The following is a 24,614-nucleotide window of genomic DNA, read 5'->3' on the forward strand; positions in this document are numbered from 1 at the left end:
GATCGACCACCGTACATGTACGGCAATACCGCTCAAAGGGTTAGTCTAGTGATTCCCAAAGTGGGCGCTGTCACTCCCTAGGGGGTGCTGGAGCTATCCAGTAAATGGCACTAGTAAATTTAGTTATTTTTAAGTAATAATATATAGTCAGTATAAAAACTCCACTACATGTAGACATTCAATTTCCGTGCATTTTGAACAATAACGAAAGCTGTCTAAAACACAGATAACATAATATAATCTATTCTTTGCTCAAATGTCAACCGGCAGATATAAGGTATACAACAAAAAACTGGAGCTCTTCTCATTATACACGATTCAGAAATCACAATCAATATTCATAAGTATATAATTTAATCTATAATTTACCTCTTAAGTCAATACAATTATATACAATCGATATGATCGTCAAAACTCTAATAGGTACATTTTTATAAATCAGTACACATTTAATAAATAAAAAAATAATAGTCATTTTCAGTTCCACACATATTACAATTATTCTGTAATAAATTACATCTATTGCATTTTATACTTTTTAGAAAGCAGCACACAACAATAAAAATACATCTTACAAAAAATGATTGATCAATCAAAACATTCAATATTTTCAAATATGCATATTTTTTAAATAATTAAAAAGTGTATAACAAATAAATTATTTTGGTATATGCTATCTACTGATTGCGATCTCTTGACATAGTATGTATGGTTTAAGTATTTTTTAACGCGCATTATTATCTTGATTGAAATTATCACTTATAAGAACAGTCATAGAATGTTTCACTGAGCTGCTAAGATTAAAATAAAATGTAAGGTTATGATGAAATTTTGTAAAATTTCTCGCTGCGCGATTTGACAAATGTTATTTTTTCATTTCACCATAGTATATTCGAATGAAAAACCTAAAATATCTCACTACGCGAAAGTAAATCAACACATACACCAAATATTAAATAATAATAAAAAAATTACCTATGAAAATATTTTTGAACATGTCCACATTAAAGTTTTAGAAATTTGTTCAACCTAATATGGAAAATTTATATGCATTTTTCATTATTTACTTCTTAACGGTTATAAACTTTGTAGTTAAATACTAATGTAGCTATTTCTTATCTAAAAACTCACCTAAATTGTTTTAGAGAAAGCAATTGAAATGTTATTTTTATCATACAATAAACTGAAATTGATTGTTAGGTATAATTAGAATTTATTTCTACAAAATTTTCATGCTATATTTTGTCACGCTCAAATTGCTAATCGTATGAATCAAATTTAATCCATTTGGTGAATGAACACCTGTATTTGTGATTGCATTTTATTATAAAATTGTTATATTAAATGCAATAATTAAAAAAACTACTCATAGGCGTTGATTGATAATACATAATATCTACCAATTTATTTTATATAAAATTATGACAACACATTAGCTGTTAGTAATTTATAATGCTAAATGTCATTAATGTCAATGACAATAAAACAGTTATAATTACTGATATCTTCTCTTTAGAATACGGCTTTAAAATAGTTCTTTTCGTTATACAATGAAGGTTTTTGAACTGAAACAGTGCAGTCAAGGACAACCAGAACCGGACAGCGAGGGTCATGATCAAGATTCACATAGTTGTATCAAACTATTGAAAGTTAATTTTCTAAAATATACAAAGAAGAGTATCTTAAGATTATTAAAACTAATTAAATTTTTAATAACCAGCTTACTAATAATATATATATAGATATCTGATCAAGCGGTTTATAGAAAAGTCACTGACTAATTATTAGATAAATAATCACCATTTTCGATATTTTGTATAAGGAAATAGTACATTGTAAGTGACTCCCGTTGTTTCGTTCGTCGTTCACAATAGCATAATTTTAAATTTTATATATGCATATTTATGTCAAATTGGTCTAAATATGCACATACAAAACTGTAGTGACAACCCATAATCACGTTGCAATTAACTGGTACAATATTCGTTAAGTAAATCAAGAAACTAATTGCTTTTTGTTCTATATACGTGCAAAAAAGGGCAATTTAGTGGCTTAGCTAAAATTAACAATAAGGACAATGGACTATCATTTAACGTTATTAATACTAAAATGGATACTATTGTGAACGGCGCATATATCGAATAAATGTGCTGCGTTTATGATAACCCACAGCTTTGCAAATTTATAAAAAAAAAATCAGGTAGAAAAACCTACAAATTGCATTATTGTTGTCTAAGTCAAATAATAAATTATTAGGTAAAACAGACTTTGTTTCACCAAAACTCACTCATGGTTGGTCAAGGAGTAGTTGGTCTCCTCTTTTTTCCCTAATCATAAATAAGCTGGAACGTTACCATAAAAAAATCATTACATCAGAATTCAAATATAATCTCGCATCCAGCTGAGCATACACCAAATTGATACAGACGACACTATTAAAGTCCATAAAAAAAGTAGTATGCCGAGCACCGGATGTGCATAAAACGATAATTATATATTTATTGTTTCAGTCTAAGCTGTCGATTTTTTTGCTGTGCAGCCAAATGTATCTTGTTATTAACTATAATTAATACGATGAGTATAATATACCCAAATATAATACATATCCACAATATGTAGTTTGCTTTTCAATATTGTATATTTTGTGCAACTCAACTCGAAATAAAAGACAAAAAAAATCATACTAATTTATTTTTTAAACGAGTCGAGGCAGAATTTTTTCACAATCTTATAAAACACCAAGATGTAATTTTTCAATAATAATATGTATAAAAAACTGAAACACAGAAATATGTGTTAAAGATTGAGATTATTAAATGTATTACATAAAAATTTTTATTTAATATATATAATAATTATGTTTACATAATTATTTTACTTATAATAATCTACAAAAAGTAGCATTACAGTTTAAGTATGGAAATAACGTACTTGAATTTATCATTAATTTTTATTTTATTATATGAGCCGTTGATTTTGAAAGTGGGGCAAGTCCGTATTATGTTATTGTTGGATTAATAATGGTTTACGTTTGAACTGATTTAAAAATATTAGTAATCAATAATAGACTTATTTTATATTGTTTACGATCTTTATTCATAAAAATTTCATATACAATAATTATATCCGCGTTATTTAAACAAAAAACATGTTTTTAATAGGACCTAATGGACTTACCTCACTTTCAAAAGCAATGATTTTATGAAAATGTTGATTTCCTGTTTTCGATCATTCAATTGTAATAAGAAAAAATAAAATAATTTATTTCTTTACTTTTCTATTTTATTTCAACACATTCATACTTTTTTTAATAGGTGCATTAAACATAAAACTTAATATTATTTTACATAAAAGAGAGAACAACAAAAATGAAAAATATAATAATTATGTACATAACACACAACAACATAAATACAACATAGTAAAATACCTAAAAGAATATTACTACTAAATTTTTTTAATTAAGTTGGTGAAAATTTTTGAAGTACCCATGATGTATGGGTGGTATATAAAACAATAAATCCATCATATCTTTATATTTCTCTTTAGTAATAGGCCTAGTTCTTCCATTTAAAGATGCCTATGTTATTTTGTCAAAAATCTTTGGTCTTAGGCGATAAATAAATAGTTTTAAATTGTGAATCACTTTCGATTGATGTTTTATAATACATTTTATAGATTTTCAACCAGTTGACAATTTCGCCACCAACATTTTAGGTTCTTTTCAAAATTGCCTCCTCCAGAGTTTTGGTTGAATAAAAGTCTTCACTTTTCATTTCGTGTAGTAAAAATGGATTTTGTTTACATGTTTGTATTAATTGTCAATATTCCTCGGGAATGTACAGAAAATTGGTTTTTCTACAACTCTAAAATCGCGATCATTTGGCAAGAACGAATGTCCAGATAATAAGAATTTATGGTCAATAATATCTATATTGTTATCGCTAGACTGAATAATTTTCATCCACACTAAGGTCAACTAAGACAAATACACATTTCTCAGAATCTGAAAAATATTTATTAGCAAGTAATCAAATTTCAGATAATATACGAAAAGTAATTCCAAATTTATATTATTTTAATAAACATTTAGAAGAATCCGTAAAAAAGGAATCTTGAATTTGCTATAAACATAGTACTTTTATTTTTATACACTTTTAGAATTGACAATTAACAATTTTATACAAGTTCTTGCAAAAAACTTTATACAAAGTTCAATTTGACTTTATGAATGAAATAATGTTTTTATATAATTTTTTTTTATAATACATTTAAAATATGGAGTTATTAATATAGTAGTAATACAAAAAATAACCTTATTGCTTTTTACAATGTTAGCATGTTCACATGAACATGTTAACAGTACCGTGTTTATTATCACTGATGATGTTAATTCGTCTTTGATCTTTGAACATGCATAAACGCTGTTATTTTAAAATACCTACCTATGAACATAATAATCTATTCTTGAATTTATGTCAGTCACTGTGATTATGATTTCGGATAACGATACTTTACAAAATTGTCGGTGACAAGAAACTTGTGGTGTGGTTTTTGTTCATACAACAAATATCATGTATCTAACTGCATAAAAAATGTGGGAGTATACTAAATGTGTATTTTATGTTTCAAATTGGAAATCCACCCACATTAAAATCGATGAACTGAATGCCGTTCTATTTTTATTTTAAGAGTAAACAGACACCATACGTTAAGCAAAGTCTATGCAGATATCTCATAATATACTACTGAATTAATTTTTTGAACACGTAATCGTGATATGAATCATCAGCAGCGTCATTTTTATTGTTATCTTATTAACAATATACTTTGACTTACATAATATTTGGTATAATACAAAGTATAAATTTGATAAGAACGCGGATAGTGATTTAAGTTTTCGTGTGCGTTATATTGTATTCGAAATTGAATCCAATTAAGGATTAATCCAGAACCGGAACCGATTTTACTCTTTCAGCTCACGTCATTTTGCGCGCTAAGTGCAATGCACTCTCTGGTTCAATGAGTTTTCAGAATAAAATTAAGCAACCACTAAAAATGTGGAATTAGTTTTTAACGATTTTTAAGCGTTACAAGTTTTTCAAAATGGCGCATTTAGTCATTTGCATATATAATCTAAAATGTACCACAATCATGGCTAGAAAGAACACAAGCAATATTTTATTATTAATATATAGTATATTATTAACATTAGAAACAATGCCAAATAATAAATAGCATTATAATATATTTTTATTTATATCTACATAACACGACTATATTTTGGCATTGTTTTTAGCAATTAATGTTTACCACAAACCGCACATAATGCGATCATAACTAAAAGCTCAAAATTTTGTTGTTTTGCTGGAGTTCCTCAGGGCAATTAAGTACTTAATAAAAGTAAACAAGGAAGAGCAAGCATTAAATGGTTGGGTATAGTATATACTCAGATATAAAAGGCTTGCCGTAATTGCGCTCCTAAGATTATCAAATAAAAATAAAATTGTGATGTTTAAACGGGTAATTAATTAGTATATAACATAGCTTTTATACTACTATTTAAAAAATCATTATATATTATTAGTGATTAATAAAAATATTTTTGACATTTCAAACATAGACGAAGAAGAAGTCTCACCATAATATTATTTTCTATTTTTATGAACATAACACGCTTATAGCTAGGCATTGTTTTTAAATATTTTCTCAAGCAAATATCGATTTCATTGTTAATTCATGATTAATATTTTATTATTATGAAATTGATAAATCGACCGCGAACAGCAGATATATAACGTCTGTCCAAATTATATTGTTACGGCGCTTGGTACGGTATTGCTGCCAGTCGACGTTCGTGCTTTGTACTGGTAGGTCGCGTTTCTCTATGGTCTCGTCTCAAATATATAAGTGTAATAAAATGCATTATTAGATCAATTGTAACCATATCGTATCACAAAGGGGATGAAATAGTTAATATTTAGTAAGGTTAATTTATACATTATTTCATTGCGAATGACGCATATTTTTATCCATCAACTTCTAGAATTTATTTTCGAGTATTTGTATTATATTATTTTGGTCAAAGGTCACAATTCCAGAATGCATATTCAACAATAATCTGAACCGGCATGTTGCAACGTCGCACGCGCCGCCATGCACATCTTTGATAATTATAATCTTAAAAACGCCGATATTGACCATGACCGTGAACTTCAATCGAAAGAAAAAGTCAATCTTATCGTAATCTGAGCGTTTTATAAGCATTCATGTAAAAAAATACATTGCATTCGTCCATATAGTATAAAAAAATGATGTAGGTATATATTTTTATTTTATTGAAAAATTTCATCTCTCCCTTCTTTATATTTTTAGTAAAAACAGTATTACTACACGTTTTATATCAGATTAGGAAACGATTAAAATAATGTTTATCACTAAGCCCGAGATAACTATAAATATTTTTTCAGACTGAATACATAATGACTGAAAGATTAAATTTGGTCGTTTTCGGCGCCACCGGCTTCACCGGTAAATATACAGTCGAAGAACTTCACCGCGTCGCTAAGGAAGATAAAAATATAACATGGGGAATCGCCGGACGTTCCCAAGCAAAGTTGCAGAAGATCATCAAGGATCTCGAAACTAAAACTGGTTAGTCGAATTTGTTAATATCTATTTTAATAAATTATTAATGATCATTTTTTAGGCGACGATTTAAAATCGATCAAGTTGATCATCGCCGATGTTAGTGACGAATCTTCTCTGACGGAAATGACCAAGCAAGCGAATGTAATCATAAGTTGCTGCGGTCCGTATCGATTTTACGGAGAACCCGTCGTCAAGGCTTGCATCGAAACCAAGACGCATTACGTGGACGTCAGCGGAGAACCTGCAGTAAGATAAACAACGATTCTTATTGATTCAACTGCTCGCAATTTCTGTGTTGCAAAACGTGTTCAATTTTCAGTTCATGGAAAACATGCAGCTGTTGTATAACGAGGCTGCAGAAAAGGCCGGCGTTTACATTGTGAGCGCTTGCGGATTCGACAGCATTCCGACAGATTTAGGAGTCTCGTTCTTGGAAAGCAAATTTAAAGGTATATGTTATGATCATCCAAGTCATCTACAAATTACCACTACTAACCGTAACGCATTCTTTTCGTTTTCCACAGGCAGGGTGAATACTGCAGAATCGTATCTAAATACAACAGCCGGCAAAAAACAATTTGGCGAATGTGTCATTCACTATGGAACTTGGGAATCTTTAATATACGGCATGGCAAATTATAAAGATTTGGGACCGATTCGCAGACAATTATTTCCCGAAAGGTTGCCACAGTTCCTTCCCAAATTAAAGACCAGGTGGGCTATCCACAAGAGCGATATCGATGGTAAATGGTACTTGCCTTTCCTCGGCTCGGACAAACCTTGCGTGTATCGCTCGCAACGATTCTTCTACGAGCAAGATAAAAAACGCCCAGTACAGATGAACGCTTTCGTGGGTTTTCCATCTTTATTCGCAGCGATCATGACGATATTAGCCATGGCAATCTATTGGTTTATGTCTCAGTACAAATTGGGAAGAAAAATCTTGTTAGACTACCCTAAAATAGTGACATTAGGCCTCGTATCGCATGAAGGACCTCGCGAGGAAGTAATGAAGAACACCAAATTTAACTTTGTGATCAAAGGCGAAGGTTGGGATGAAAGCGAAGAGAAAACAGATGGCAAACCAACCACGAAGACAATGAAAGTGAAGGTATAAATATTAATCAATAGAATGATTCCCTCCTATTGTTTTGATTTACAATGTCTACGATGTTCTATTGCAGGTTTCTGGCGTTAATCCTGGTTATGGAGCAACTTGCACCGCTCTCGTTTACGCCGCTTATACAATTTTGAAAGAAGAAAACAAGATGCCGAAAACGTAATAAATACTATTTATACATTTTCATACCATAACATATGTACATATATGCTAATGATTTTTTTTCAATATTAGTGGAGGCGTACTTGCACCTGCCGCTGCATTCTCAAAGACCAGTATCATTGAAAAATTGAACGCTCACGACTTAACATTCGAAGTGATCGAATGAGAAACAGAAATCATCATAATAGTATACTAACGCACATGCGTACTTATGTTTAAGAATTCTTAATATAAAAAAAAACATATTTTTTATAATGTTTTTTCCATATAAAGCATTTTTATATTTAATACTAAGTATATTTTTTAAATAATTTCCTATAAACATTTTTTATAATTTCATGTACGCTTTTTATAATTTCATACAATACTCGTAATGTGTATTAATTAAAGAATAAAAAATATTATTAATAAATATTTTATTTAAAAAAGTACACTATTCGCTCTCCGCTGATTCCTGAATTTCAATCGGTCCCTCACTATCCTTTTTTTTAGCCATAGTCTGTTCTTTCTTCAGTTTTATACTAGTTTTATAAGCATCCAGAGCATCTTTGAGGGGTTCGACGAACTTTTCAAATTCAATATCTTCCATCGCATCCAAGACGTCCTGTCCCGTGAGCGTCCTTCTTCCTCCTTTCTTGGCGACATTCGTAGAAGCCGAAGTAACATATAGCACGAATACCGACGCTACCTTTGCGAGACCAGTCCTAGCTTCTTTTGTCACCAAAACGCCGGGAGGCAAGGCTTCTTTGATAATCCTAGACACCACCGACAGGGGCAAATTTAAATCTTCTAACTTCTCAGCCATTTTACTTCTGAATGTATCAATAAAAACATCATATAATTAACCTCAATTATGTACAAAACTGCAATAATAAACGGTGTTATTAACTTACAAATGTTAAAGTATATGTTAATAGCACTATTGAGGTAAGCACAATTAAAATTAATGTCAGCCGAAATCAAGTAATAATCAAGAGCGGTACAAAACGGCGCGAAAGATGCAACTGTCAACTCATTTTTAGATAATAACAACGCAAAAACCGACCATGAACCTGATTTTTATTCTTGTTGTGCATATTGAAATAATTTATTCATTTACTAAGATTTCAGTTAAATTATTATATTAAGAAATATAAAGGTAAAGTGCATAAGTATATTTAATAAGTGGAATTTTTTCAAAAACAACAGTCACACACTAAAATAAAAAAAACTCTCTCGACTTACACTGCATTATAATAAGACTCGTAAACAACACGTATTATTTATTTAATATAACGAGTAAATACATTGGATGTATTGTTACAGGTTTGGCGGATGAATGGCAATTAGACACAGATTTAACCGCTTCAGTAGTATTTATTAAAGTTTATATGGTTTAGTTACATGTCAAGATATTAACGAGAAGAGCGATCGGTGGACAAGGCCTTGCTGGTCGTCCTCTTCTCGTTGAGGTCCGGCAAAACGTGTCTTGCCATCCGCCGTTGTCACGTCAGTGCTACCAGAGTGCCGTCTAGTTTATTTGGTCATAGTAAATAAATACATAAGCCACATAGGCACACATGATACTTCCCGACTGCTCTATAAATACAAATTCACTCGCGTAGGACCCCGCGCTCTAAGTAAAAATTTGAGAAAAACAGATGTTAATATTCTTTTTATCACAAAATGGGAAATTATAATTCATATTGCAATATTTCATTCTCCTAAAAAACACGGTAAAATCAAAATTTAGTAAATTCTAGGGTCGATTTTGCCCGCTCAAACTCAATGTATCTTTGTTAAATACGTATACCTAGACAGAGATGGCTTTGCGCTCCACCAAAACTCCATCGTCAATTTGCGGGGGGCTTGGAACCGGAAGCCCTCCTACAAAATCGGGCAAGAACAACTTGAATGTGTTGTTTCGATAAACCATTTCTTACCTTCGATAACACTACATATAGCTAATTAAGACGCACATATTCGATCCTATGTTTTCTTCTGCCATTTTGTACGTGCTAGTACATACCCATATGAACAATTGTTTTTTTTCTTAAATACTAATAAGGCTTCACAAAGATCGAGATTAACAAAAAAACGTTTAAAATCAGCATGGAAGACAACATTATCTCAATATATTACACTTTGATATTGATAAAATAAGTTTTTAGTAAAAATATATAATTTCTTTGATTTAAAATTTTACGACGGGTGGCAATTACACACAGATTGGGCCGTTGCATTTTTATTTATTTAAATATAGCTTTGGTACATACTGGAATATAAAATATATGCTAGTGAACGTTGGACAATGCAGCACCGGGCGATGTCTTCCCGTCGAGGGTTATCAAAAGAATGTTCTGCCCTCCACTGCCGTCACGTCATTGTTACCAGAGTGCCGCATAATAAGCTTTGGACATATTGAAGGAATGAATAAATAGATACATAGGCCCCACACTGCTGTTTTTTAATAAAAGTAAAATACATTTTTTACTCGATGCGGGTTTTTTTGGCTACGACCCGCAGACTCTCTAAAAATGAATTCGGCACCCCGTTCTTGTATTATTTTTTTTAGTAAAATGGGTGGTGATTATAGAAGTAAGAAGTGAGACACATGGGCGAAAAGAAATACAAATCGACGTTACTGTTACAATTTTTACCTACTTCTATAATTGAACAAAATATTTGCTATTTTTCAAAGCGTATTTGTTATAATTAAACATAGGGCGCCATGGAAAAAAGTAAATTTATCAAGGGCACTGAGAATCTGAAAAATATGATATACAACTAGTTGTGTATTTAATATATATATTTGTGAATGTCTAAAAAATCAATAAAGCTATTTTTGGAACCGGTCTCAAGGGTATTGTTTGAAAAAAGGTAGAAGGTGTGCTGCGAATATCATACAATATAATAATTTGGGAATGATAATATTTATCGCTCGCTACAATATTCTAAGTAACGAGCATAACATCCCGAAGTAACGGCAGTCAGTAAGAGCGGGAAAGACACTTGCCGGACGGTTTAGTGATGGACAGGTTTGGCTGTAGGCGCAAGGTGGGCGAAGGCACGTATGGCGTGGTTTACAGAGCGAGGAACGAGGTGACGGGTCAGCTCATCGCCCTCAAGAGAATCAAGCTTGAACAGTGAGTTCGTTATCTTCATTTTACCTTTCAACGTCCGAAATATTATGCTTACTCTGCACTTTTAGTGAAACCGAAGGAATACCCTCGACGACGATAAGAGAAATTGCTCTATTGAAGGAACTGAAACACCCTGCTATAGTGCAGCTCTTAGACGTGGAATATTCGAATAACAAACTGTTCTTGGTGTTCGAATACATGACGATGGATCTGAAAAAGTTGATGGAAGTGAACGAGACCGGTTTAAACCGAGAACTAGTCAAAGTATGTATCGTTATGTTCGTACAATGAGTATTTAAATGTATATTTACATTACCTATTGTATTTATTAGAGTTACATGAGTCAACTGTTGACTGGTTTGGCTTTCTGCCATTCTCTCTGTATCTTCCATCGAGATTTGAAGCCTGAAAACTTATTGGTGGACAGCGCCGGCAATATTAAGCTCGCGGATTTTGGTTTGGCTCGCGTCTTCGAACTTCCCATCGGAGTATATACGCACGAAGTCGTAACTCTGTGGTACAGGGCCCCCGAGATACTATTAGGCACTAAAATATACTCGACAGCCGTCGACGTGTGGAGTTTAGCTTGTATTTTCGCCGAAATGGTAACGTATTGAACCCTTTGGTTACGGTGCACAAATATCTCTCTTCAAATTTTTAGGAGCGATTCATACTTTAAAAACCATTTTTATCATCAAACTGAACATCATTTTCAAAACTTAAAATAAGCTTTAAACATATATTATGGAACATATTTTAATTATAATTAACTCTGCTAACCAAATGGAAGCATTATGTTGACAAGAAATGTATTTAATTTATCTTCCACCGTTCGATTCTAATAATTGTGGAATGATCATATCAAATGCTCCCGAATATTTAAAAGTAAAATATCCATAATCCTACAACAAATATCTTGAAAAATTCTTTATTTCTGTTCTAATAGTAAGACATATTTAATAGTATTGAATTTCCATATTCTATGCAAAGAAGTAATGTCATAAACTACATTGTTGAGATGCCTCATATTTCACATCACAAACCCTAGCATTTTTGATTAAAATATTGCTTGTATGAGAGTTCACTAAACAAAATTCTAAGACTAGATTTTTCTGTTTTAAGAAGAATTCCATCAACATCGTAGGAAAATGTCACAACATGAGATTTATCAAAGCTGAACAAAAGTCTATCTCAACAATCAATACATATCATCTTGTAAAGGTGACGAATCTGTAATCGTATCTAGTGGGTTAGCATATTTTTAGATCATCATCATATACAAAATATTTTAAATGAACAATTGCTCCAATTATGTCATTCATAAACAAGAAACACCTTTGGACCAAAATTTAATCCTTGCAGCCTTTCAGGGCATGTTAACACTTGGCCGACAGGTCGTTTTTTTCCCACATGATCTGCGAAAATGGGTTGTTTCGCGAGAACTTTGCGCAATACATTTGTAACAAAAAGATATGATAACTTTTGAATTAAACGGAATTAAAAAACAAAAAATTATCAAATGTTCTGCATTGTATTGGTTCATATGTTAAAATTATTTTATCAGTGGTTTTCAATCTGGGTTGCATAAAATAATAATTAATATCATAAAATTTGCTTAATTCTACTTTATTAAATCTCTAGTTTAAAAATAGAGATAATAATTAATTATATGAGTAAAATGAACTATGTGAATTATCATATATAAATTATATTTCGGTCTTTCGTGTGTTAAAATTTTTATGCTTATAGCTGTCAGCTTTAAAAATAATTTACGATCAAATTGTATTATCATCTCTCATTTATACAAAGAGCTCTTTGATTGTCCCTCACATGGGAAGTCAGCCAGGGCAATATAAATAAGTATGCATTGAAATATTTTTTTCTTAAAGTACAAACATTCATTCATAGATTGCAGCACGAAACGCTTTAGTTTTTGCAAGTATATACTACTGGACCCATCGTTAAAAGTCAGAAATCATAAAAGGTAGTCACTACCCATCCTGTCGCTTAACATCAGAGGAGGAAGCCAGTAGATACTACCCGGTCTGTTGGGAAAGTGTTAACAATATATCGGTTAGGTAATTTCTACCTGATGGTAATTCACGGGTCGGGTAGAATCTACCTTTTTTGACCTCTGATGTTAAGCGACGGGTTCTGTAGTATCTACCCACAAAAACTCAAGCTTGTTGTGCTGCCATCTATGAAATGAATGTTAAATAACATTACGACTTTAATTTTTCCCTTGAATTAATCTGTCTTTTTGTACACTTAGAGATTGTAAAATATTACCGTATTTTTTTGCATGACAAAACCATAAATTAATTTGCCACACCAACAAGTTTTACACTGAATGTACCACAACTCCCATTAAAAACGGTTACTTGCATAGCTGGCAAATTTGTGCACGATAGATGACAAATAATTTGTGATAATCATTAAAATTATTATGAGCACAGACCAAATACTATTCTTCTTAATTATTTTATTCAGAAGTTGTCAGTATTTTTAATGTTGCACAAAAAAATAAGAAACATTTTTTATGAAAAATTGCCCAAAAATATGAGTAATATATTTAACTTCAGTCAGTAATTAATATTTACATCAGTCGTTATACTGGGAATTTCGTTATTTCAGTATTCATTACAAAGAGATTTCACTGTACTAATAAAATTTAACAATATAAATAATGGCTCATAATACCTTATTCCATCTTTGAAAATGGAAAATCTCGCACTTGTGCAGGACCTATACTTGAGCGGTAATAAATGTGCAGTATGATATGATAAGAATATCGAACGTATATCCGTATTGTGTACTTTAGAACTAATAGTAAGGGGGTAAACTCAAACTTGCCATCTCTTTCTCAATTATGAATAATGATGAAATGGATAGCTCTCGAACTGACTGGGTTAACGCAAATAGGGTATAGATTGGAATGGTTAGGTAAACGAGTGCGGCCAGGGGAATATTGTACAGTTGTGTGAATTTGTATAATAATATTCCTAGGACAATATAGCAGACTTCCTAAATGGAATATTGAAATGCATTCGTACATTAAGAAATAAATTATAATGTTATTTTTTACATTATGTATAGATTAAATTTGCTTAGTGTATAAACAATTAGCTAAATAAATAATTATCAAGGTAATTTTGGGCTAAATTGTTTGGTTGAGCACGCAACATTGTCAGATTTCGACATATGAACCCAAGCGTGCTCTTCGCTGCTGTTCTGTCGTTATTCCCGCTTCGTTCGTAGCTCTGAATACCTTCGCGTCCTACATACAATTAAATAGATTCGTTGAGTCATTCATGAGGTGTACAATGTTCTGACCAACGCACCTAACTTATCCAACAATTCTAGTGTGAGCGAAATATTTTATTAGATATTTCTAAAATAAATAATTTATTTCCCATTTATATTTATAAACGTTATATTTTTTAATTCCCATGATCGTCATATATTTTTATTCTAACCATTTGATATTTATTCTCATCGTATGCTATTTTTATTTTAATCATTTGATATATAGTTTGACCTTAAATAATATAATTATGACCATTATTTTAATTCTGATCATCCTATGTTTTTATTCTAACCATTTGATATTTTTTCTGACCCTGAATAATATATTTATGACCGTTCATAATTTTAATTCTGATCTTATATTTTTATTCTAACCATTTGACATTTATTCTGACCCTGAATAATATAATTAAGACCTTAGTGTTAATAAAATTCCGACAAAAATTTGGTTTTTATTCTAACCTAAAGTTGATTTAAATTTGACCATTTAATTTATCGCCATTCTTAAGGTGGAGAGAAAAGGACTTAACATTAAAATTTACTCAAAAGTGATTTTGTGATAATTCCTATAAAAAAAAACAAAAGTGCTTCCATATTTTCCGCAAATACCCATAAAATCGGCGCCGTAACCAAAGGCTAATTTAAATTTAACCATCGAAAATCAGATGTTTAATTGTTTAGTTTTGTAGCTTTCGAAGCGTACACTCTTCAGAGGCGATAGTGAGATAAATCAGCTATTTAAAATTTTCCAAGCTTTTGGAACGCCCGACGAAAAGTGTTGGCCTGGTATCTCTCAATTGGAGGAATTCAAGCCGAAGTTTCCAAAGTGGAATCGTATGCCGCTTTGCAAAATAGTACCCGAGCTAACGGATTTGGCTGCTGATTTATTTTTGGTATTATTATTTTAAAGTTATATATATATCGTGATAGTGTTTAATGTTTTTTTTTATTTTTTATTTACAGAAAATGACTGTTTACGCCCCTTCAAATAGAATTGCTGCTAAATTTGCTGTGAATCACAAATTCTTTGCAGACGTAGTGAAAGTAACTCCGATTGTTCCTGAAAAATATACAGAAGATGCTATCTTTGGTGAAAAAATTGAAAATTAAGATCTGTTACTGCAAAATATTGCAAGATGCACAGGATTAAGATATACAGGTTAAACCAATATAGACTGAAGGATGTTGATCAATTATATAAAATGTTAAAATATTTTTTTTGTCTCTTATGTGTTATATGATCTTATTTTATCCTAAATGTTTTTGAAAAACATTTAGATCACACGTGTTAAGTGACTATCCTGCTGGAAAAATACAAATCAAGATTGTCGTTGACCGCCAAAGTGAAAAATAATAATGTGAACATATTTGAAGAATATGTTCCATGACTATATAAAAATCAAGATTTTTTTATTGATGAATAATAATTTCATTTACAAATCTCAAAGTTTTAATTGGCATACCTTGTATTATATAAATGGTAATTATATAAATATTCAGTACAAATTACTAAATATATAATTGTGCCTTTATTTATTTTTTGCATTAGCTTTCAAAAACAATCGCTTTTTTATATCATTGCAAAGCAAGCAAATGTGTTTTTTAGAAATTAGATTGGATCAGATTTGCTGTTTGTAAAATCGACTGTAAAGTAAATTCTACTAAAAATGTACTTTTATATATATACATATTTTTGCTTACAAAATAAAGTATATAAAATATTGTTAAGTATTATTATATTGATAAATCTGAGACAAAGTAAGCATTTAATTGTATTAAAAAATGATTGCTCATCTCATTTTATAATAACTGTGATTTGTGACTAATTATTATAAATCGATATATTTTGAGCACATAATAATGTATGTTATGTAAGCATGTAAATATATTTTTATTACTATCTGTTTCTTTTTATTAATCATATTTTTTAAGGTAACAAATTTAAGTAATACTTTTTCTGAATTAATTCACACTTAACTTTAATAGTAATTTAGAAAAGAACACATGACACGTCAATTGATACATAAGACAATATTAAGATTATGGTTTCCATAATTTTAGAAAACCATCTTCGCTATATGTGGCCAAGAGATTCTGGTGGGGATGATGCGAGAGACCGATGACAGATTTTTCATGCACCTAAAAATAACATGGATTATTAAGTACAATAATATTAATAATATGTGTATTTGAATATTTACATTTAAAGTTCTTTCTAATTTTCCGGAACTTGTCGAGAAGCAGTAGAGCACGAGATCTTCTCCTGCACAATAGATAAACTCCCCTCTGGGCGATAAGCAAGCACACATTAATGCTCCACCTTCTCTTTTACCAGTTGAAAATGAACGTACAATCTAAAAATAAATATAATATATTATTAGTAGAAAGAATAGAAAAATAAACATTAGTAATATATTTAAACTGAGTATAATTTTTACCCACGGAAAGTATAGTTTGTGATATATAATTAAATTTAAAAAGTGTAAATCTAATTCTGTCTCAAACAAAAACACAAGAGAAATGGTCATTTAGGGACATCAAAGAATTTGAAGGGAATCAAAACTTCAAAAACCATTAGCATTATTCACTAATAAAAACTAAATGGCACGAAACTGGCCGCCCGTCATATGGGCTGCAGCCCTCCCAATATAAAGTTAATGTTTTCGTTCCATAATCATTCTTAAATTTGCCTTAAACAGATGTACAAATGCAATACATCGTCATTTGTTGCCTAAGTGTCGAGGCAAAGAACTGCGGCTATATACTTGGTTAACTCAAAATCGTGCTCTTTGCACAAATGAATTTTGCAATCCAAGGATCCGTCAACGTGTTGTAAATGTATAATATTTTTTTGGACACTGGCACAAAATGTACAATATTGTTTTGTACAACGCCACTGACACAAAGTACCTTTATTTATCTATGATCCTCGAAACAATTCTAGAAAATAATTGGCATTGTCTCGTGCACCGAATAGTATTGTTATATATGTATACAGTAAACCCTCCTATAGCGTATGCGGCAGTCCCTCCTATAGCGTAGTTTTTGTTACTCTTTGCCTCTTGACTTTGCTAGACGTATTGTGACAGGCGAAACGCCACAGTACCATAACATTCCAGAGATATTCATCACAATACAGTAAGAAAATATTTATTTTTGTATAGCTATGGAAATATTATGATCAAGCAAATCAATGCACACGTTTTTTAATACATTATGTATACATTTTCCAGGGGGTTTCAACCATTCTAATTTAAAAAAAAATATATTTAATTATTTAATACATATCAATTACAAATCTAAAAAAGTATTAATAAATCATAAAATATATTTAGATATATGATATGACACTTTATATCCAACATTCAAATTTTAGTGCATTTAAAATAATAAAAACTTTTATAAATATCAAAAGTAAACGTAATTATCGTAATCAACTAATCTATTTTAAAGGTCAGTAATTTTCGAAGGACAATTATTGTATATTAGATATTTACATGTAGTGTATAAATCATATCAATACTGATAAAAATCACTAACTACAGTGTTTCTAAAATTGACACTTGCAAAAAATATAATTGTTGTCAGACAAGAATCTTGATCTACTACATACAAGCAACTTGCTTTTGAAAAATCACTTATATAGATATTTAACAAAATTTTTTACAAAGACTTTTTTAAAATTGGTATATCTCAGTAATGAGTTTTGCAATTTGTGACGTTTGTCAGTACATAGACGGTATATTGTATATTTTGGCAGTTTTCTTTGCAGTTCTTTCTGTCAATACTAATATAACTTGCAGATTTTAATATTCAATATTATAGCAGAAATGAATAAATTTTAAATTATATTTTATTCTTTTATTTAAATAAAATAAACCTAATTGACGTTCTCAAATGAAATACGATGGCATCGGAAACGAGTGTATGTGAATAAATCTACAATAATATATAATTATATTTTGTTTTTGAAATTCAATATTATTATGTAAGTTACATTTGTTTATTTTATTTTTAAAATAATTATAATAATGGCAGCTCTTATTTAAAATATTTTCATTCATTTAAAATATAAAATAGGATAGGGTATGTTGAAAGGAATAAAAATTAAGAATAGTTTAACTTTACCTGTCCTTGCATGTTCATAATGACCACTGTGTTACTGCGATTACAGACGGCAAAATGATCTGGATTTTTAGGGACTAAATGCAAAGAATTGACTGCTAAGTCTACGGCTCCCAGCGGTCTAAAGGTGTTTGTACATTCGGTGGATTTTACGGACCACACTTTAACTGTTCCGTCAGATGATGCGCTACAAAAATATTAAAATGAATAAATTTGGCCATCTCTTCCTTAAATTATAAAAGGCGGAGTTTACCTTAATAAATTATGTCCATCTGGTGAAAATGTTACTTCATTTACAAATGAAGAATGTCCTCTGAATTCTTTAAGCGTCTTACCAGATTTTAAGCCGTGGATTCTAGTCATATAAAATAGCATTAAAAATAAATATATAATGAATATTAAATAAATATTGAGGCAATACCTTATTGTGTGATCAAACGATGCCGATAATACTTGTGAACTATCTCTGCTGAATTGTAGACACGTCACGCCTTTTACATGCGCTCTTTCAAATTTACGCTGACACTGACCAGAAGCAACTTTCCAAACCTGTAAAAAGCCAACGTAATCAATCAACACACTTTAATTATAAACTAATAAAAATGCAATAACCTTTATCTTTCCATCGTTAGAGCCGCTAGCTAACAAATCCGAATCTCCGCTGAAGCTGACACTCAGCACCGCCGTTTCCATCATCATGTAATTATCGTTCGCTTGGTATTTTAAATCTTTACGTATTTTACCAGTCGTAAAATTCCAAACTTCTATGAAACCGTCTACAGAACCAGTCACCAAATATTGGCCGTCGGGCGAAAATCGAGCGCATTCCACGTGAGATTTTTGACCGAATTTGATCAGCTTCGACAGCTGTGTCGGATACTGTTCATCCTCTTGATCTCTGATTGCAGCCTTGCCTCTGAACAAATCTATAGTAGTGCCCGGAGGCAATAAACCCTGATGCTGCTGCCATTTGAGAGCTTGTCCGAGCAATGCCAGCAATCTGCTCGATGGCACCACTGAAACTTCTCCGGCTAAAGCGGATGCGATAGCTGCTCTTCTTCGTTCTTTGCTTCCGCCTTCCGGATACGCTTCTCTGGGATCCCAATAAGATCTCGCCAGCAAGTTTTCTAAAATAAACTAAACTTAAAATCTAATACTTAATTAAAAATATTTAAATCCATATAAATCATTACCCAGATGTATATAACGTTCGGCTTCCTGTTGCTTCAACATAATCATTGGATCAGTTTGCCTCAATAGCGATCGTGCCGCACCCAACTCTCGAAGCTCGATCAATTCCAAAACTACTTGTTCGTACAAATCGATTAGCTTCTTATCGGGCAAATTAAGCGATTGAGTGGCTTTTAAAACAGTATCCCAATGTCCGTTATTAATGTCGGCGCAAAAACCTTCGACACTATCCACCGTATTGAGCGATACGCCTGATTCTTCCTATAAATATTACAAATACCCTTTACCGAACTTCTCTTAATCACCTTAATAAAAAAAATCAATTTACTTGTAAAGTTTGTAGTGTTTTTGAAAGGTTAGATTCTTTCAAATATTGTTGAATGAGACGAATAACGCTATAAAACAATCAATATTGTCAGTTTGTGATCAGATTTAAATATATCATTGTGTGAAAAAGACGCCGTACTCTGCCGATTCTATTTCTATTGACATTTTCTTGATAAAATGCTAAGATAACGTAGTTATAAAACGTGAGAAGCGAACTCGCAATGTCTCTTTTGACAGTAGACTTTTGGGGCTTGCTTTTATTAGCGATGTTCACATAGTAACCTTATAAAAATATGATTCTAAAATATTAAAATTATTAATTTAAATACAAATTGATTGTATATATTTTTATCATATTCGAATTAAAATATAAAGTTTAACAATATGTTCAATTTTACCCCGCATTTTACCGGTTTGTTTCGCTCAATATATTTTATTAGTTATATTATGAAACGCATAGATGTAATAGTTTATTGTCCTATATACGGCATTTGTTAATATGATAATACCTATGTAAAGCAGTGTTACGCAACATTTTTGTTTCATGACCCAAGCAAAGATTGTCTATATATTTATTCATTCATTATGGCCAAAACTAGCGTCACTCTGGTAACACTGAGGTGACGGCGGCAGAGAACAGTGCTTTTTTGGTGGACCTTAATGGAAAGACAACGGTCAGTAGTGCTACTTCCACCGTTCACTCGCATATACTTCATAACCGAAACATTTGACCAATTAAAAACTTTTAATAAAAATATTACTACAGCGGCTCAATCTATGTGTAATTGTAAAGTAAATGTAATTAAGCGTTTATTTTTATACTGAAACTGAAAAAACAATAAATTCGGAATGGCGAATTTAGTTTTTGGTAAACATCACATATCCAAGGTAAAATAAATGATTTTATGAAATATTTTTAGAAGTTAAAGCATTGCAAAAATGAAAGTTAAATTAATAAAAATAAGTTTTGAAAATAGATTGCTCGCTAAAATGTATTATAAAATATGCATTTTTGTAATACATTGGATAACCACAAACGTTTATAAACATTCGAAAAATCACACTTTTGCCGGAGAGATGGTGTTGAGTGGCAATTACGCACAAATTGAGCCGCTGTAGATTTATTTAAATATACTTAAGTTACATGTTGGTATATGAAATATATTAAAGTGAACGGTAAACGAAGCACCATCGGCCGTTGTTCTCCCGTCTAGGTCCACCAAAATAATGTACTGCCCTCCGCCGCCGTCATGTTAGTGTTTTGACTATGGCCAATAATTAATACATAAATAAGCCATCACACTATTGAAAAAATTGCTTTAATTATTTATTAATTGATAACGAAATAATATATTCTTAGTATATTTAACTTTTTGCTTTAAATTTGTTATAATATTTAGAATAATAATTGCAAATTTTAGTCTTAATAATTATTTTTAATATATATGAGAAAACAATTACCACATAGCTTATATTTTTAATTTAGAATTTTAATACGGTTGTAGTCAGAATTTATATTACATCGCAACATTGTCAGATATATCTCTGTCGTTATCCGATTACCTTCGCGTCCTACATACTATTTAATAAATCAGTTGAGATTTATTCATTGATTGTTTGATATATTTTATAGGATATTTCTAAAATAAATAAATTATTGCAGATTTATATTCATAAATGCTATAATATTTTTTTTATTTCACACGGTCGTCCAGTATTTTAATTTTATCTTATATCTTTATTCTGACCGTATTCAAATTTAATTCTATGCATTTCTTAATTATTCTGACCCTGAATAATATAATTATGATCATTCAGTATTTTAATTCTGATTGTCCTATATTTTTATACTGACCGTATGCCATTTTTAATACCTTTTGACATTTATTCTGACCCTAATTAATATAATTATCCCATTTAATTTGTTGCCTTACTATGTTCGATTCAAAAATATATTTCAGGGTTATATTGAACATAATTTAGTAGTACTTTTTCTGTTAACCTAAACAAATTTTATAAAAAGAATACTAATTTTTATTTTAGTTATAAATAATAGAAAATAATTGTTACGTCACTTTTGACAGTTGTATGCGACAGTGTCAAAGAGGTTAGTATGCCATTATTTTTCATCGTAAAAACGCTATTTTTCCATTAAAATATTTTATAATTTACCAGTTTCGATCATCTGATGGCCTTTGTATTAAAAAAGTTTCATACTATCAGTTTATATCGCTCTTTTATGACCACAATTAAAAACGTACAGGTTAGGATCAATATAATTATCTTTAATGATATTCTCAGAATCAAATAGTAACTTTCTCATTATCAGGTCATGGATGACTTACAAAAGAACCCCTACTTTGATAAATATGCCCAAAAGATCACTAAGCTGCAAAAGACTGCACCGGAAGAGTTTGTCACTCGGATCGAAGAAAAAGTAAAATCAAAGACGAAGCCACTGAAGGACGCTGAACGGTAATGTTTAACATATGTGTAATGTTGAATTTGTGTTTAATTTTTTTTTTATTAGTCGGTATGCTTCCGTGTTGAATCCCAAAGAACCGCTCAAAGCTGCTGTATCTCCCAAGGATAAAAAATTGGAAGATATTTTCAAAATCGAGTTGGTCAAAGATAAGAGCGCTGAAGAGATAACGAAAATATGGGTCAAATATCACACCCAAAAAGATGCCATTGCTGCTACTATACCTAAAGATATTTTCTTGAGAATGGAAGAATTAATCAAGAAGTATCCTACGTTTATATTCGCATTGCCTAGATCGCAAGGATACGAGTTTATAATGAGCCAAGGAATGGGAAACACAATACATTTTACAACTCTACTGTGTTATCAAGTAATTGTATATAAATAGTTGTATAATATTATAAATAATATTTTATATTATAAATATTGTTATTTCAAGGTTCATAAAGAGAACGCTCCGGAATGTTTAGCGGTTGCTCATTATAAAGAATTGATGGACAGCAAAGGCATTGTTTTAATGAAAGGGGAATTTGATAAGGTATTTGGTTTTTGAAAATTTTGTACTGATAATATTATACTAATTAATTAATAATTTACAGAATGTAATTGACGCAAAAGAAGCCCAATGTCTGGCAAATCAATTCCAGATGTATTATAGTCTCGATGAACAAAATAAGCTCAAACTGCTGGACACTTTTACAAACAAACCTGATAAATTCAAGCACATGGATCTAATCACCGAATTAGAAAACATTAAACTGTCATAAATTATGCTATCGAAGCTTGCATTGAATAAAATATAGATCAATATTAATGATTTATTCAATTAAATAATTTATTTGATTTACAATTGTATTAGGAATTCATTCGTCTAGGGAAAAAAGTTGGCTCGGGCGGTTCAAAATCGAACAAATCACAGAAGACCGACGAACTCGCAGAATCGCAAGAATTAGAGTCTTCTCGCAACTTCTCATTACTCGTTTTACATTTTACAACGGCTTGACATATTTCAGGCGAATCGCAAAACTTGTCGTCTTTTTCAATAATTTTATTTTTCTTTAGCTTATTATTTTTATATACTTTCTTTTCAGTCGTGCGTCCTTTATTTATAGTACTCAAGTACTTCAATGGATTTAAGGTGATCATTTTCTTACCTTCACCTTCGATAGGTTCAGTATTTATTTTACTCGAACTCAAAACAGGCTTATTTGTTAAGTTTGAGTCTTCGCTTTGTTTAATTGTTTCTTGGTATATGCCTTTTAAGTACTTTTTCAATTTATTAATATGCTCCTCTTCCTCTTTATTTGTTAAATATTTCCTCAATTTGTTAGCAATAGCTATTTCAGTTTTTTTGAATATTTTTCTATAAGCCGGGTCGTTAATTACTGCATCCAATTCTTCATCAGTTCTTGTATTTGATTTGATTTTATTCTCTTTGAAAGAGCTCGGTTTATCCTTTTCAATATTTGCTCTAACTTCTTCCTGAATAACATTATTAAAAACTGGAAGAATATCTCGATCATCTTCTAAAACTTCTTGTGTCAACTTCTGCTTTTCAGTTTTTTGGTCATTTTTTTCTCGGTCGATTATCACACCGTTTGCCAAATCGATTAATTTGTTTAAATCGCTATCGCGACGAGCTTTGAATTCTTTCGAGACACAATTCCTTGATAATGTTTCACTTCTAATTCCTTTGGCAAATATACCATGCTTCAGTGTGAGTCTCGAACTCGTTATATTGTGAAGGTTGTTAATGTTTTCTTTGTATTTTTCAGCTTTCTTTTTATTCAACACATTTTTTCTAAGCCCATTGAGACATTTTTTAGTCCTTTTTTTCTTTCTAGGGCACAGTGTTTGATCTTCCATTTTAAGCGAAATAATGACTTTTATTCACATGACTATAACAATTTAACAAAATTGTTTTGGCCATAACAACTTTTTTTTAATTAAAAATTGTAAAAAAATATTTTGTTAACGATTTATTAACAGTAGAGTTTTATGAATCGATTATCTATTATTAATTATCATATTCCGCAACTAATTAGATTAGAATTTGATGTTGTTTTACATATTAAGCTAATAATTTAGCTCTTTACCCTTTTTATGCTGTAGATTTATTTTCTATTCG

The 24,614-nt window shown here is 30.8% G+C and overlaps 5 protein-coding genes across 8 annotated transcripts; 3 read left to right on the forward strand and 2 right to left on the reverse strand.

Moving 5' to 3' along the window:
- Positions 1-5,779: 5,779 nt before the first annotated feature.
- On the forward strand, positions 5,780-8,345 carry LOC148239414 (saccharopine dehydrogenase-like oxidoreductase). Of its 4 annotated transcripts, none has more exons than XM_088187270.1 (7): positions 5,780-5,870; positions 6,471-6,654; positions 6,710-6,897; positions 6,971-7,100; positions 7,176-7,762; positions 7,836-7,930; positions 8,006-8,345. In XM_088187270.1, the coding sequence occupies exons 2-7, from the start codon at positions 6,483-6,485 to the stop codon at positions 8,097-8,099; spliced, it is 1,266 nt and encodes a 421-aa protein (XP_088043396.1). In that variant the 5' UTR covers positions 5,780-5,870; positions 6,471-6,482; the 3' UTR covers positions 8,100-8,345. The 4 variants fall into 4 exon arrangements, with proteins under 4 accessions (XP_088043396.1, XP_088043413.1, XP_088043405.1 ...); XM_088187287.1 differs by having other exon boundaries at positions 5,847-6,316; XM_088187279.1 differs by having other exon boundaries at positions 5,847-5,912.
- Positions 8,335-8,963, reverse strand: Chrac-14 (DNA polymerase epsilon subunit 3 Chrac-14). The gene is made up of 2 exons (XM_088187308.1): positions 8,827-8,963; positions 8,335-8,745 (listed from the first exon to the last, which is right to left on the reverse strand). The coding sequence occupies exon 2, from the start codon at positions 8,736-8,738 to the stop codon at positions 8,367-8,369; it is 372 nt and encodes a 123-aa protein (XP_088043434.1). The 5' UTR covers positions 8,739-8,745; positions 8,827-8,963; the 3' UTR covers positions 8,335-8,366.
- Positions 8,964-10,900: 1,937 nt separating this feature from the next.
- On the forward strand, positions 10,901-16,261 carry LOC148239416 (cyclin-dependent kinase 2-like). Its single transcript, XM_088181311.1, has 6 exons — positions 10,901-11,058; positions 11,124-11,319; positions 11,388-11,660; positions 15,051-15,254; positions 15,325-15,520; positions 15,640-16,261. Exons 1-5 carry the CDS (start codon positions 10,943-10,945, stop codon positions 15,469-15,471), a joined length of 936 nt encoding a protein of 311 aa, XP_088037437.1. The 5' UTR covers positions 10,901-10,942; the 3' UTR covers positions 15,472-15,520; positions 15,640-16,261.
- Positions 16,262-16,313: 52 nt separating this feature from the next.
- On the reverse strand, positions 16,314-20,257 carry Smu1 (Smu1 spliceosomal factor). The gene is made up of 9 exons (XM_088181189.1): positions 20,144-20,257; positions 20,006-20,072; positions 19,680-19,938; positions 19,099-19,613; positions 18,908-19,035; positions 18,740-18,841; positions 18,490-18,673; positions 16,563-16,715; positions 16,314-16,500 (listed from the first exon to the last, which is right to left on the reverse strand). Exons 1-9 carry the CDS (start codon positions 20,167-20,169, stop codon positions 16,402-16,404), a joined length of 1,533 nt encoding a protein of 510 aa, XP_088037315.1. The 5' UTR covers positions 20,170-20,257; the 3' UTR covers positions 16,314-16,401.
- A 1,815-nt stretch (positions 20,258-22,072) lies between these two features.
- On the forward strand, positions 22,073-23,317 carry LOC148239418 (ATP synthase mitochondrial F1 complex assembly factor 1). Its single transcript, XM_088183506.1, has 6 exons — positions 22,073-22,111; positions 22,180-22,267; positions 22,334-22,479; positions 22,535-22,856; positions 22,926-23,024; positions 23,086-23,317. The coding sequence occupies exons 2-6, from the start codon at positions 22,193-22,195 to the stop codon at positions 23,251-23,253; spliced, it is 810 nt and encodes a 269-aa protein (XP_088039632.1). The 5' UTR covers positions 22,073-22,111; positions 22,180-22,192; the 3' UTR covers positions 23,254-23,317.
- Positions 23,318-24,614: the final 1,297 nt, after the last annotated feature.

The sequence above is a fragment of the Plectrocnemia conspersa genome, unplaced genomic scaffold, assembly GCF_051122295.1.
Source record: "Plectrocnemia conspersa isolate PC_06_02 unplaced genomic scaffold, ASM5112229v1 ptg000001l, whole genome shotgun sequence".
In the NCBI taxonomy this organism is placed as follows: Eukaryota; Metazoa; Arthropoda; class Insecta; order Trichoptera; family Polycentropodidae; genus Plectrocnemia; species Plectrocnemia conspersa.